Here is a 13,707-nt window from a genome sequence, read left to right on the forward strand (position 1 = left end):
ATATAATTTGTCGCTGTATTAAAGAAAAAATATTGAATATAATAAAATTATAATATTTATCAATAAAAATGTAATTGTTAAATCAATTGAATTTTTTTATTATTATTGTTATTTATATAAATAGGCCTCCGCTTCTATAGCCATTGGCATACAAGTAGTTTAAGGTTAACAATTTTTAAGCATACAGTATTTACATATTATATAAACAAGAACAGATTATAAACTATTTATAAAATTGGTTTTAATTAAAAAGGTCATCATATGACTTATGGTACCTGGATGGAGAGGTATCTACTATCTAGATATTTGATGCCCCAATTCAGTTTTATATGATATTAAAATAGTAATAAAATATAACTTAATGAATACTTTTCAAAAATAGATAATATTACTTCGGTGGCAGACCATTTTTAGTGTTATATTCTATTTACTTAGTCCGAGAAAATGTGTGCAATAAGCATAGACGTACATATAATGTGCTCAAACGCATAAGGCTTATTGGAACCAAGAGCCGCAGGTCCACCATTATTTTGAAATTAAAAGTAGGACATTTAACTTTAGAGAATATCACCTTTATCTATCAAATTTAGCCTTATACCGATTATTTAATGATTACAATTATTTGTGTACAGTATCCTGTTCGAGAAAATAAAACCTACCTAGCTCTCTCTATATTCATTAGGAGTAAAATAATTTCACGTTGATAAAAAAAAATAGTATCACATTTTAAGTATTATTTTCTTTAGTAATTTATTCGTTAGAAAATTCTGTACCTATCAGTAAATTAATATCAAAACTTTGAGCAAAAACCTGCGTACTACTATTAGTTATTACCAATAATTATGAAACTATACTTAACTGTTACTTATTATTTAAAATATTTAGCATGGGAGGAATTTGTGGTACAAAAATTGAAAAATGATCACAACTTATGATATTAAATAACGAAACAAAGTTGTGTAATACCTAATTAACGTTTGTATGCTGATTTAATTAAATTTGTCTGGTACATTATATTTTTGTTAAAATTACAATCACAGTATAGGTACCTCAGGTACCTGTTTACGTAAGTCAATAAAAACAATTCAGTCTCGACTTTCGACTAGGATTTTAGTTAGATCTTAGTTGCTTTAATGCTTGTAGGGTCATAATAATATTATAAATATTTTGCTAATCGTAACAGTAAATATATAATGTAATTACTGCAACTAACACTTAAAATTGACCAGTGATGTATCAAATATTAACGAACAGCAATTCAGCAACGTATTTATATAAATTAAAGAGCATAAACAGTAAACAATAGCTACAGAATTAATAAGAGTTCAAACTACCCATTTATGTAACCATTTCAAATATTAAATAGGTACCTAGGTGATAATGACGTAGATTACAGACAAAACATTTTCATCAATATATTTTATTCAATACAACAAATATTACCTATGATAAAAATATTAGTTGTTGTACTGCATAGATTTACAAAACTACGTGATTCATTAATACATGCTAATAGTTAATACGTTTACAATTTGCGTATATTAAAAAGATAAGAAATATGAACGACGGGAAAAAGTAAAATATTCGTTAATTATTGGGTAATTTTCCTATGTAAACCACGTAAATTTATTTAACACAAGTCTTGAAATAACAAAATTAATTATTTCGTGCTTTTAAACCGGAACAGCTCCTATTTTATTAGTAGAACCAGACACGAAATGTTATGAATCCCATATGCACAATGATTTATTTATTTATTAAAAAATGTCAATGGGTGCAAAGGCACCCAATGGCCTCTATCTGCGGGCCCTTCTGATTAGACAAATTATATTTTGTCAACACTCACAAATCGACTAATAAAAAACATGGAAGTATACGTATTTAAGCCATTTATACCCATTTTAACGGACTACGAAGTGCACGGGTTCAGCTAATTGTAACAAAAAATAGTATATGTATAATGAATAACCATGGTTAGGGTGAATAAAGAGGTGAGTCGACTCTAGATTCTAGAGGCTAAGCTCTCCCAACAATTTTAATAGCCCCAAACATTTCCTACATTTTATAGCAAGAGACTTACCCCCACCCACCTTCCACCAAAAAAAAATCTCAAACACAATTTATGCTATTTGAATAACATATGTATCCGGATAATTATTCTGATTTTTTCCAATTTTTATATTTTCTACTAAATAATAAAATATCTACTCATAGTTTCTGAAAATATTTACAGAAAGATGTGCTCATTAGATATAAAGTACTCATTAGTCATTAATAACCATCATTGCATTGCTTATTGTATAATTTTATAAATAATTATTAATTCATTATTTAAAAAGTTTATTAAATTCAGATTGTTGAAATGATTTCAGATTCGATCTGGGTATTATTCATTCTGAATAGTGATAAATTAATAGAATCTAGTATAGTAATTATGTAACCAATACAGGTAATAACAAAGTAGGTATATCGTAATATCGTATACTAAGTAAAAAAAAAATGATAAATTTTAATTTTAATTTCATTAATAAAAAATATAATATCATAATAAAATATTGATTACTACCAACAGATAAATTTTATTGTTCTATTAATTTTTAGTGTGTTTCTAGTATTTTTGATATTGATCAATTTAATTTATTTGAATGTCATGATATAATTCCTTAAGACAAAAAATGTCTTTTGATAGCCAGAAAAGACTCAACAAGTTGGCGACAATACACATTATAAACAATAAGACTTGCCAAAACTATTTTCAGTGCTGACCCTAATCGGGTCTATACAACTAAAAAAGGCGAACAACAACATAACTGAATATAAATCACTTTCTTTTATGTGTAACAAAAACAAAAATTACTATTTGATACTCTTTATTTAAGAAAAAAATTATTATAGAATTTGGTTAAAATTTATATTGAATACCTAAAATAAATTTAATAATATTAGTATTTTTTTCAGTACACATTTTTCAACAGTTATTAATAAACACTTATTTATTCATTTGAATTAACCTTTTTTACCGTACATTTTTAAGCAAACATTTTTATTTTTTAAATGTTCAAGCATCTATATTATCAAAATTCAAACAAGTCATTGGAGTCAGAATATCTGAGTTAAATGTAATATAATGTAGGCAAATATTAAAGGTACCTATAATAGTCTTTAAAATTTGTACTGAAAAAATATAAAATATATAATTTTGCATCCAATTTTGGATCTTGTACGTGTCATTAAACTAGGGTAATTATTGCAATTAATAAAAAGTTGATCTATTTATACTAATAAATTCCTAAAACTATTATTAAAACCTCCACATCGTTCAATACTTTATAATATAAAACAGAGATTTCCAAATTACGGATCGTAATTATACTATTTTTGGTGGGTTGTTGAAAGTTTTGAAATAAACATTTATTTTTTATAATATAACATTTTACATAGGATATAATACATTTTATAAAAAATGTAATATATATTTTAAGTGTAAAATACGAGTAAATGATACAGTATTTTTCGAGTAACTATAATGTATAATTTTTAGTTAGGTACATTTATATAAATACAGCTTAGTTAGTCCCTATAACTGATTATTGAGATGTTTTATCATTCTCCGCGAGGATTACAACATACGAGTAGGTATACCATATCATCACAACGCTGTCGCACTAAAAATTATCTTCAAAGATAGCGAACATTAATAAAATAACAAATAAACGGTCATTAGTACCTACTACATAGTGAGTCGAAAAAACTTAAATATTTTCCAAAAAAGGTTATATTGTAAAAAGTTTGGGAACCTCTGCTATAATAAAGCATCTCGGTATAACCATCTTAATCTTGTCATTATAATGTTTATTATTTATGTGTAATTTTTCATCATGGTTAGGATTTGCTCATATAGTCATATATTTCTATTTTTAAGTTATTTTTGTCCAAACTGTTGTTCTAATCTTACTTAGAGTAAAACCTTTAAGCCCAAGACAAGTTAAATAATTAAGTTTTATATGAATACTACTTACGGTTATAATTTTTCCAATGCTTATTGTTTCACTTAAAAAGTGATAAATTTCTAAATGCTGGTTTGAATAGCAAATAGTTCCTATAGTTAACAATAAAATGTTTAAATGTGTTTTACCCCCTCTTGACCAAATTATTGATATGACATTGATTTTCCAGTACCTAATCGTAACAGTTACTATAATACTATAAAATCAAACTGTAAATAGCGTCATCGATTATTTCGATTAGGTCGGCCAATCCATATATCATTATCTTCAAAATAATCAACAATTATACATTCAAATTTCCACTTACAATATATATATATAGATTTAATGAGTTCATCAAATGTTTTTACCAGTGGCGCCGAAGTCCTAAAAATCTAGTAGGGCGAAAAATATTTCAAGAGGCCCAACATCTTAATATCGGATAAAATAGCATACCGTGGAGAGGAAAATGGTCAATATGAAGCGGCCCTATCTTACATTTTCAAAATAAGTCGGGCCATGGCCCGACCTTAACATAGGGTTCGGCGCCACTGGTTTTTACAACATTTATGATTGGAATAAAGCTAAAACGTTTAAAAACGAATTTACAATGAAAGTTCTTCTTTAGATGGTGATATAATTTTTTCTAAATCATTCATGATACAATAAACTTGAATGTTATCTAAGGTATAAAAATATAAAATCAAAGATTTTAATAGTTTTAATATTTCAGTATTTATAACTTCAGAACAATTATACGTATTTACAATTAAGACAAATATAAGTGGATAATGTTTATATCGTACATTTACATATGTTGTTAACTGTTGAGTAATGTGAGCTTGAGTCACCTTAAGCTCAATCATTCACTTATAAATGGTAAATAAAATAAAATCTCAGCGAAATGATTATAGTTTTAATTTATTAATGAACTATAAACTGTAAATTAAAATACTGCATCTTTAGCACACCTATCACATTGAGTGTACATATACTATCTGTAGTCAATAACATACGGAATCTAAAATCTTTTTTAATTGATCTTGATTAAATTTTTCAGATACAAAAGTATTATCTACATGACTACAATGTATACACGCAAGACAAAAATAAACAAGTTTCCAACTATTCATTTATACTTGAATGGTTACAATACGATTGAGGATAAAACACCTTTTTAACAGCACGCTTGAACAAACTTGTCGGCGTATCAAAGGATATAAGAAATACAAAAGAAAACCTACACGATTAAGTATAAAAAATTCTGCAAATTTGTTGTTTTCAAATTTTAACTATATTATACAAAAAATATTTATTTAAATGATTATAATAATTAAAAATATTTTAAGAGTTAAAAGTCTCCAATTAAATTATTATTATATTATTTAGTAAATAGACATTTCGCTTAATTTTTTTAAACATTAATTTTTACTATGTCAAATATGAATATAGATATAGATATAATATATTATAATACTTGTTTTAAACATTACTTATCATTATTTTGTGTTCATTTAATAGCATATATTATATTGTTTCTACTGTTTCTAGTGACAGTAATAAAAAATATACATCTATAATTTATTAATCAGTAAAATTTTCGACAAAGCTGGGCTCGGCTCACTGTTTCTTTAAGTTTGGAATCATAATGATTTATCGGGGTAATAATACGTGAAAATAATAAATTACCTACACAAATTCGGCAATGTGAACAACGCCCCACAAAATATCACATGCTCAATCGTCTTTTATCGCTTTGAATTGTGTAAGGGGTGTATTAGGTTTATTTAATGTATTTATACTTTATACAACTGTATACAAATATTTAAAATAAATGTTATTAATAATACTATTACTAAAATATCAACCTAAAATAAACAATAAGTAGTACTTACGTGCTATGGTTATAATTTAAAATGTAGTGGAGTTTTGTTGTTCTGTTTTTATTTATTCAATAACTACCGTCAGTATCCATAGTTACATAGTTAATCGCTGGGTATTTTCGCTTATTTTATTTAGTTACACAATGGGGGAGGGGGGTAGTTTTAACTTCATTGTTCAATAGAAAAGCATACAGTATAATATAGTTTAAGATTTTTTTGTAAGAACATTTAGTCATTTAGAACACAGTTTTCAAAAAAAGTGAAAAAGGTAAAATACAAGAAACACGAACTACATTTTTGGAAGTTATCGCGATACGGACATAATATTAAATCAAAACAAAAAAAATAAACATTAGAGAAAGGTGAACAAGATAAGAAATACTATAAAATATAAGTAAGGGTTTTATTTTCTTTCAATTTTAACTCTTGAGAATTTAAAACTTAAACTTAAATTTAAAAAATAATGTTAATATAAAAATATATTGGTGATAATCATTTTATATAGTACATGAGTTGTTTAATATTTTTAATTGTATTAAATAGGTATTAGGTACCTACCTAGTATACCTGCTTAGATTCTAGTCAAGTACTTTCACAAACAAATGTTTATCTTTATTAATAACAAACCATTGAGTAACATATCTAATGAATTTTAATGGACAACACACCAAGTAAAATTTATTATATTAAAGTAAAATTTTACATTTGATTAAGCTGATTATATTTAAGTACCTAAATAAATAATACATATATTATGTAATATTTGTAAATAGTTTTAATGGATGTCTAAATAATTAATTAATAATTATTATTATTAAATAAGCAGTTAGTTGTACCATCTATAATTACTAAATTTACACTAAGTTATAAAATATTTAGTTAACATGTATAGCCTACTTGTCAACTATATTTAAAACTTTTTATATAAATATATTATATGCAAAAAAAAATATAATAATAAATTAAATCTATTGAATGATAAATCAATATTGTAAAAAAAAAATAATAATAATAAAACCTTATGAGTAAATTTAAATAAATAATTAATTAAAGTTTACTTATTATTCCAATTATGTATATAATTAAATAAAAACACAATTAGTAAACCTTCCGAAGCTAAATGTATTACTATTATATTAATTCTCAAATAAATATATTGTATAGATTCGACGCAACAGAAATGGAAGGAAAAGAACTTGATAAAATGGATGTACCTATATCTGTAGTACAACAAATTGAAAATAGTGAATCAGACCTTATTAGCTATACAGAAGAAGGGTCTCAATTAGTGGCTAACGTACTTCTAGCAAATGACAATCGTGAAAATAATCGTAGAAGAACTGACAAAATTGAAAGAGATATTAGATTGAGAGCAGTTGAATTAGAATCTGAAATAGCTAATGCTAAATTTATGGAAATTAGTTCTCAATGGCCTATAATATTAAAAAAAAATGATGCATTGGAAATATATGAACATTTAGAACTTCAAAAAAGTCAGTAAAAAAATACTATCATTATTCATTGCTTACTAAAATGTATAATTACTTAATTTTAATGTCTGTGCTAATTTTAGAAAGAGGGTTAGATCTTATTGAACAAAAAAATCAAATGATTGAAATACTAAAACGTGATTTAGCTGAATCAGACAATAGATTTTTACAAGAACAGGCAGCCCAATGTGAAGATGTTCGAATTTTACAAGAAAGGATTGAAAATCAAGTGAAATTTATTAGAAAACAATACAAAACTCATATTCAATATATAAAGGTAAGAACTAAGAATTTAAAATGTATATAAGAATACAGGATTTAAATTTAAGTTGAAATTTTTGATAGTCAACTATGGACCAACAGAGAGAACATAAAATTGACAATGCTAATAAAGGTTGGGAAACTCTTTATAATAAAACAATATCTATTGAAACCGATTCATTAAATAACCGTTTGACAATGATCGAAAAGAAAGAAAATAATATAATGAAACAATATGAGATGAATGAAGAAATAATCAGAAATTTAAAATCTAACATGAATACAGAATTGAACGTAAGTTCAACACACTTTTTAACCTTTTAATTAATTTTAATTAATTTTGTTATATTTTATAGTACATACAAAGAGAATTTGAGTTAATTAAGCTTAAATGTGTAGATAATATGGAGAAACTAAATTATAATTATCAAGTGCTAAAAAGACGAGAAGAAGAAAATGCTTGTGCAAAAGCTACCCAAAGGAGAAAGATCAATAAGTGCATATTAAATGGCTGACAATATAACTAAAAGAGCCGTATTGATGTCATGTTTAAAATTAGATTACAGGATATTTTATCAACAAAAAAGAAGATATTAAGAGAAAATAAAACTGATTTCCAAGCCAAAGTTCCTTTATTACAGGATGAAATTGAAAAGTTAAAAAAAGATATTGAACGACACGAAAAAAAGGCGGGACGATTTGCAGAAATCCAAGAGAAGACGTATAAAGAATTGTGGGATTTTTCTCAAAAAGAAATCAATATTCATTTAGAAAGAGTAATAATTTTTCTTTTTAAATAAATTAAAAGTATAATTTTCATTTTTATCATCATTAACTAATATGATTTATACAGATTTTCAAAGTCGATAAATTCATATACGAAACACAATTAGGTATTGATTGGCATCCACCACCAAAACTTAAATACCTTGACGTTAGTAATCTTCCATCTTATAGAATAAAACCGAATACGCCTAGTAAAGAAGGTATATAATTCCTATAATATTTAAATATGACTATCTACCTATAGGTAGGTATGACCTTTTATTGGTCAAATATAAAGGAGAGACGTTTGCACATATTTATGATTTTTTTACTTAATTATATTATTGTGTAAAATTAATTTAATTTGTTTAAAATTGATATATCATATATACATATACATATAATAAGAGTATTTCAATATAACATTATCACTTTAATGGAGAATAAATGCTGGTTACATCTCTGACTTTATATTAACATTCAATAGTACTTATTGAATTGTCATTTGATTTTAGACAATTTTACCGTAAGCTTGCCAATTCAGAATGATGACAAATCAGTTGACTCGTACACGGAAACCAGGGAACGGGCATTGTTGCAATTAATTTTTGACATGACTATAAAAAATAATTCTTTTATATTAGACAACGAACTAATTGAAATTATTAAAACACATCCAAAAAATAATCTTATTTTATTCTATAACGTGATGGCAGCGTACGGTTTGAACAACATCGACTCGTGGCGGTGCTTATTATCGTATACCCAATCAATGGTGACCTGTGCGATTTGTGATGGACCAGTCATGTGGCATAAAACTGACATAAATCAGCCATCAAATACAGATAGGTTTGAAATGTTTGGATATTGGATTCGCCGGACTTATTAAATTTAAATTCACAATTGTGTCGCGTCTACTTATATTTTTATCTAACATTTTACAGTGAATGGAAACCCGAATCTGGAAACAAATTAATCGATAATATACTGATGTTTACAGAAAATCATACAAAATACACGGAAAGAACTTTATCCGCAAACGTGTCACAAGAGTATAACATTTTTACGTTAAAATAAAACAATTGAAAAAAAATGTTTGTTTAATTTTTAGGAAACGTTCAAATAATAATATACATTTTTTCAAAGAAAAACCGACACAACTTGATTATGATATCAACACGATTGTACACACAAAATATAATGACTATCAGTCATTAGAACGTGCTAATACAGACTCTGACAATTCGACCATCACATGTACGATGAACCACTATTGTAGTATTGCCATAATAAAAACCCCTCAATTCCTGCTTTTTAACGTATCTACTACGTCTTATCTACGCATTTTTTTAAGAAATAAAATTATTGATAAAATATTTTTAACTTAATGTGTTGTTACGATTACACATAATTATGATCAAAAGTACCTAATTGTTTTATCATTATTATTATAATTTAAATGATTGTTCTGTTTAGTTTCCTTATCGTTGACGGACTTCGAACAATTATGCAGTGAAAACGAATCAAACCCAGCTATAAAATCTCAACAATCCCGTGAGTAACACATGTTTCATACCTGTTAGTGGAATGATATAAAATAATAATGACTCAATAAAAGCTCAAAATAGTTTCTCAGATGGAATTCGAACATTTTCAATTGGAAACCAAAGAACAAAATGATTTTTTTGGAGCAACACAGATGAAATATAGTCTAAATATAAAAGAAGAAAGTAAAAACAAAAAATTTAAATTATTTGAAAAGTATATAAATATGCAAAGAATTTTTTTGTAAAACATAATCTTAGTCCTTAGATGACCTAACTACCTAAGTCTCCAAGGCCTAAATTATTTATAACTCAATTATTACAAAAATATTGTAATAACACGCAAATTAGATTGAAACAGATTATAACGTGAGAATGTGCTTATAATTTTTCATTTTTTAGAAGATCCAACTATTCAAAGACAACCATGCAATAACCCTAACCATTCACTAACGATTAATGATATGGATTACCTTCGTATCATAAAAAAAACTATTGATACTTCAAAATCAAAAGTTTTAGATCAACGAGGCCAAAATAGTTCTGATTTTTACTTAACAGACACTTTGAGTTTAAAAGATATAAGTGATTATTGGAAACAATTTCTGTACGCGTTTCCTGAAGATCGTTTGGTCCTGTGGGATGTATTCGATAAAGCAATTAAGAAATTTTACCAAACGTTACACCGTATGCGCAAATACGTATACCATTTATATATTTGTTTCGGTTTGATAATATATTTATTTTGTAATTTATATTGTATTATGTTTAGTTCGCTTCAAGAAATTGAAAGAAGTCGAACAACTAGAAACCGAAAATATGGAATTAAAAAAAATTTTAAAACAGTTCATGGACACGGAACAGGTATTTTACATTATATTTTATAAATTGATACTACTAATATTCAGGAGTTCGATTACCTAGCTAATAAATATTTTTCAAATTCTTATAGTCACAATACAAATAATTAAATATTTCATGCAAATAATAAATCATAACGAATATAATTTATTTGACTTCAGGATGATGTGCGATTAAAAAAAATATGTACTCCAAAAATTAGAAAACAACAAATTACCTCTGCAAAAAGAAATACAAAACCAACATTATTCGACGACGATTCTAACAACATTTATGGAACATCAATGCGTATACTTACTGTAAATAGATCTGATAAAAAAAAAATAAGAAGACCTTTCACCGCTCCGACAAAATGATAGAGCTATAATTCATAATATTGTATAAGTACTTACCGATTACATTTTGAAGATATTATTATTATTATTATTTGATTTTTAACCTTTATAACTTTAATAATATATACCTATCTAATAATAAGAAAGTATTAAAAATAGTGACCTGCTAGTATGTTTGCAACTATTTTAAGTCGAAAAAAACATTCAATTCATCGAAAACATAAAACAATATAATTATATGATTCAGTGGCGGTCAAACGGGGGGGGGGATGAGGGGGATAGATCCCCCCATGAATTTTTTTTCAATATCTATTTATAACAATTTATAATAAAGCATATTGTATAATGCATTACATATTGTTCTATTTTTTTTTCTAAAAATAAATTTCGATAGAATGTCGGAATATTTTTTTATGACAAGACTATAATAATATTATTATCTAGACTCAAGTTTAGGTACTACCACTAGGATATTATTGTTATTAATATTTAGTTGTTTACACAAAATATAATATTATGGGAATCCCGTATTATCCCACTCGATGATTAAGAATTTTCAATAACAACACGCTCTACACTTTTCCAGAACATTGGCCGATACGGGCGATAACAGTACGATCGGTAGGTAATAGGTATATATTTCAATACTACGTAGTCGGTTGAAAACTTGAAACATTGATTGTTATTTGTTATAAATTAGTAAAGTTATCATTTATCATAGTCTTTCGTACACGTGTTTTCTACTGTGTGTGGTGTGTCACTGTGTCCGTGAAGTGTACTAAAGTGTCAATTAACTCATTTATACAGTCGGTGTCTCGTGTCTGTATTATTGACTATTGTTTATTTTACATTTTTACCATTATTATGTCTAATAAAAGGAAAATTACTAGTTATTTTGATGCAACTTGCAGTACTTCTAAACGCTCGGCAGATGAAAAAATAAGTAAGATCACTAATATCCTTAGAGAAAATCAAGTTGTGGACTTAGTGGTAATATTTATTTTATTAAAATTAATATAAATGTTTATTGATGGATGTTAAAAAAATTGGTCATATTATCCCCCCCCCCCCCATGACAAAATCATTTGACTAAAGTTTTTGTAACTAAAGTTTATACTGATTATTAAATAAGAAAAAAGTTAAATACTAATATTTTAATAGTAAACTTTAATTGGTACTTACTTTAAATCAACATTTCATTTTTATAAAATAATATAAAAATTTTCAATGGATAGTTTTTAAAAACTATATTATCAAAGTAGTTATCAAAGTCATATACGACGTTCTTGGTAACTTCATCACCACAATTTTTTATATATTAAAGTTTAATAATTAAACTAGTGGTAAATGATATGAAACTAATCGATCTCACCACATTTTAAATTTGGTTAATCACGTAGAGATAGTTGTTGAGTTACAAGTGTTACAACATTGATTAAGTACCTAAATGGTTAAAACATAAAAATTAAAATGTATTATGGCCTTATGGGGTGATATTGATAAGAATATATAAATAAAGTAAAGTATAAATAAAAACAATCAAACAGTGTTTTTGTCCTCTGAAACGTCACAAAAATGATTGTTTTTTATGTATGATTTAAAACGCGCGCTATGGTACTTATATCAGTAAACGTTAATACCTACGTCACAGCTTTACTAAACAATTAGTATTGTAACGAATTTATACTTAACTTTTCAACTGTAAAATGAATATTGATTAATCATTAATGATTATCTATTAATTTTAATCGTAGGTATATTTGATCTGAGAATAATAAAAACAATAATAATTGAACACTACTCTGGCCCATTTGGTTCTACGGCTTACAAAAAGTAAGATCAGCCAAAGTACCTATCTATAGTAGTAACTTTATAATAGCTGAATTTACAATATACCTATCTACTTATGTGAATGGTGGTGGACAGCTGGTAACTAATTTTTATACTTCTCCCCACCAAATGAAATACAAGTCGACGCCAATGCCTATTTATGTTATTTGCCACATAATTCACATAGGTATTTGCAAGCTTCACACATCAATATCATCCATTATCCTTAAGAACTTAATTTATACTAATATATTATTAGAATATGATATTATTACCTTTTTGCTTTGACTCTTTCTCACTATCATTTATTCATCTACTAGATCATCTCTCTGCTAAATGCGACTTTTCACCGATCATACTAAGTTTAGGATTCTATCATACAAATTAATTTATCCACTTTATACTTAATTTTGAAAATTTTGCAGCCAAAAACTTTGTGATCGAAGAATCAAACATTTCTTTCATAACTTAAACTAACTGGGAATAAATAATAAATAATAACAATATATTATACTTTATACTATATTTTTACGTACAAAGTACCCATATATTTTATAGGCAGTTTAATGTTTAAGCACTTACTTATCGATACTGTACCAACCCATAACAATTTAAAAAATAAAGCAATTTTGATAATGAACATAGCAATTTTATAAAACTATGAGTCAACATCAACACGTCCTACACAAACTGGACAATGTCAGATGGTGACTGAGCAGTGCCAGTTACTTATTTCAACTTATATTCTCTAT

The 13,707-nt window shown here is 26.2% G+C and overlaps 1 protein-coding gene across 5 annotated transcripts; it reads left to right on the forward strand.

Annotated features, from left to right (window-relative positions):
• The first annotated feature begins 5,067 nt into the window (after positions 1–5,067).
• On the forward strand, positions 5,068–11,480 carry LOC107174213 (dynein regulatory complex protein 1). Of its 5 annotated transcripts, none has more exons than XR_016191267.1 (15): positions 5,068–6,263; positions 7,034–7,362; positions 7,443–7,636; positions 7,705–7,914; positions 7,977–8,116; positions 8,180–8,396; positions 8,474–8,606; positions 8,901–9,234; positions 9,330–9,437; positions 9,497–9,642; positions 9,862–9,939; positions 10,014–10,115; positions 10,332–10,630; positions 10,702–10,793; positions 10,952–11,088. XR_016191267.1 is itself a non-coding variant. In XM_015525076.2 (15 exons), exons 2-15 carry the CDS (start codon positions 7,050–7,052, stop codon positions 11,144–11,146), a joined length of 2,547 nt encoding a protein of 848 aa, XP_015380562.1. In that variant the 5' UTR covers positions 5,068–6,263; positions 7,034–7,049; the 3' UTR covers positions 11,147–11,480. The 5 variants fall into 5 exon arrangements, 4 of the variants coding, with proteins under 4 accessions (XP_015380562.1, XP_089081153.1, XP_089081154.1 ...); XM_015525076.2 differs by having other exon boundaries at positions 10,332–10,616; positions 10,952–11,480; XM_089225027.1 differs by having other exon boundaries at positions 5,068–6,231; positions 10,332–10,616; positions 10,952–11,480.
• The last annotated feature ends 2,227 nt before the right edge of the window (positions 11,481–13,707 follow it).

The sequence above is a fragment of the Diuraphis noxia genome, unplaced genomic scaffold (assembly GCF_037042655.1).
Source record: "Diuraphis noxia isolate RWA-SAM2 unplaced genomic scaffold, SU_Dnox_SAM2 contig0003, whole genome shotgun sequence".
NCBI lineage: Eukaryota > Metazoa > Arthropoda > Insecta > Hemiptera > Aphididae > Diuraphis > Diuraphis noxia.

What these genes read in the sequence shown, in the direction of transcription:
- LOC107174213 (XM_015525076.2), top strand. Translation starts at nt 7,050, where the DNA reads ATGGAAGGAAAAGAACTTGATAAAATGGATGTACCTATATCTGTAGTA. An exon ending in TCAATATTCATTTAGAAAGA is followed by an intron (nt 8,397 to 8,473) that starts GTAATAATTTTT and finishes TGATTTATACAG; the next exon opens with ATTTTCAAAGTCGATAAATT. An exon ending in ATTTTACCAAACGTTACACC is followed by an intron (nt 10,617 to 10,701) that starts GTATGCGCAAAT and finishes TATTATGTTTAG; the next exon opens with TTCGCTTCAAGAAATTGAAA.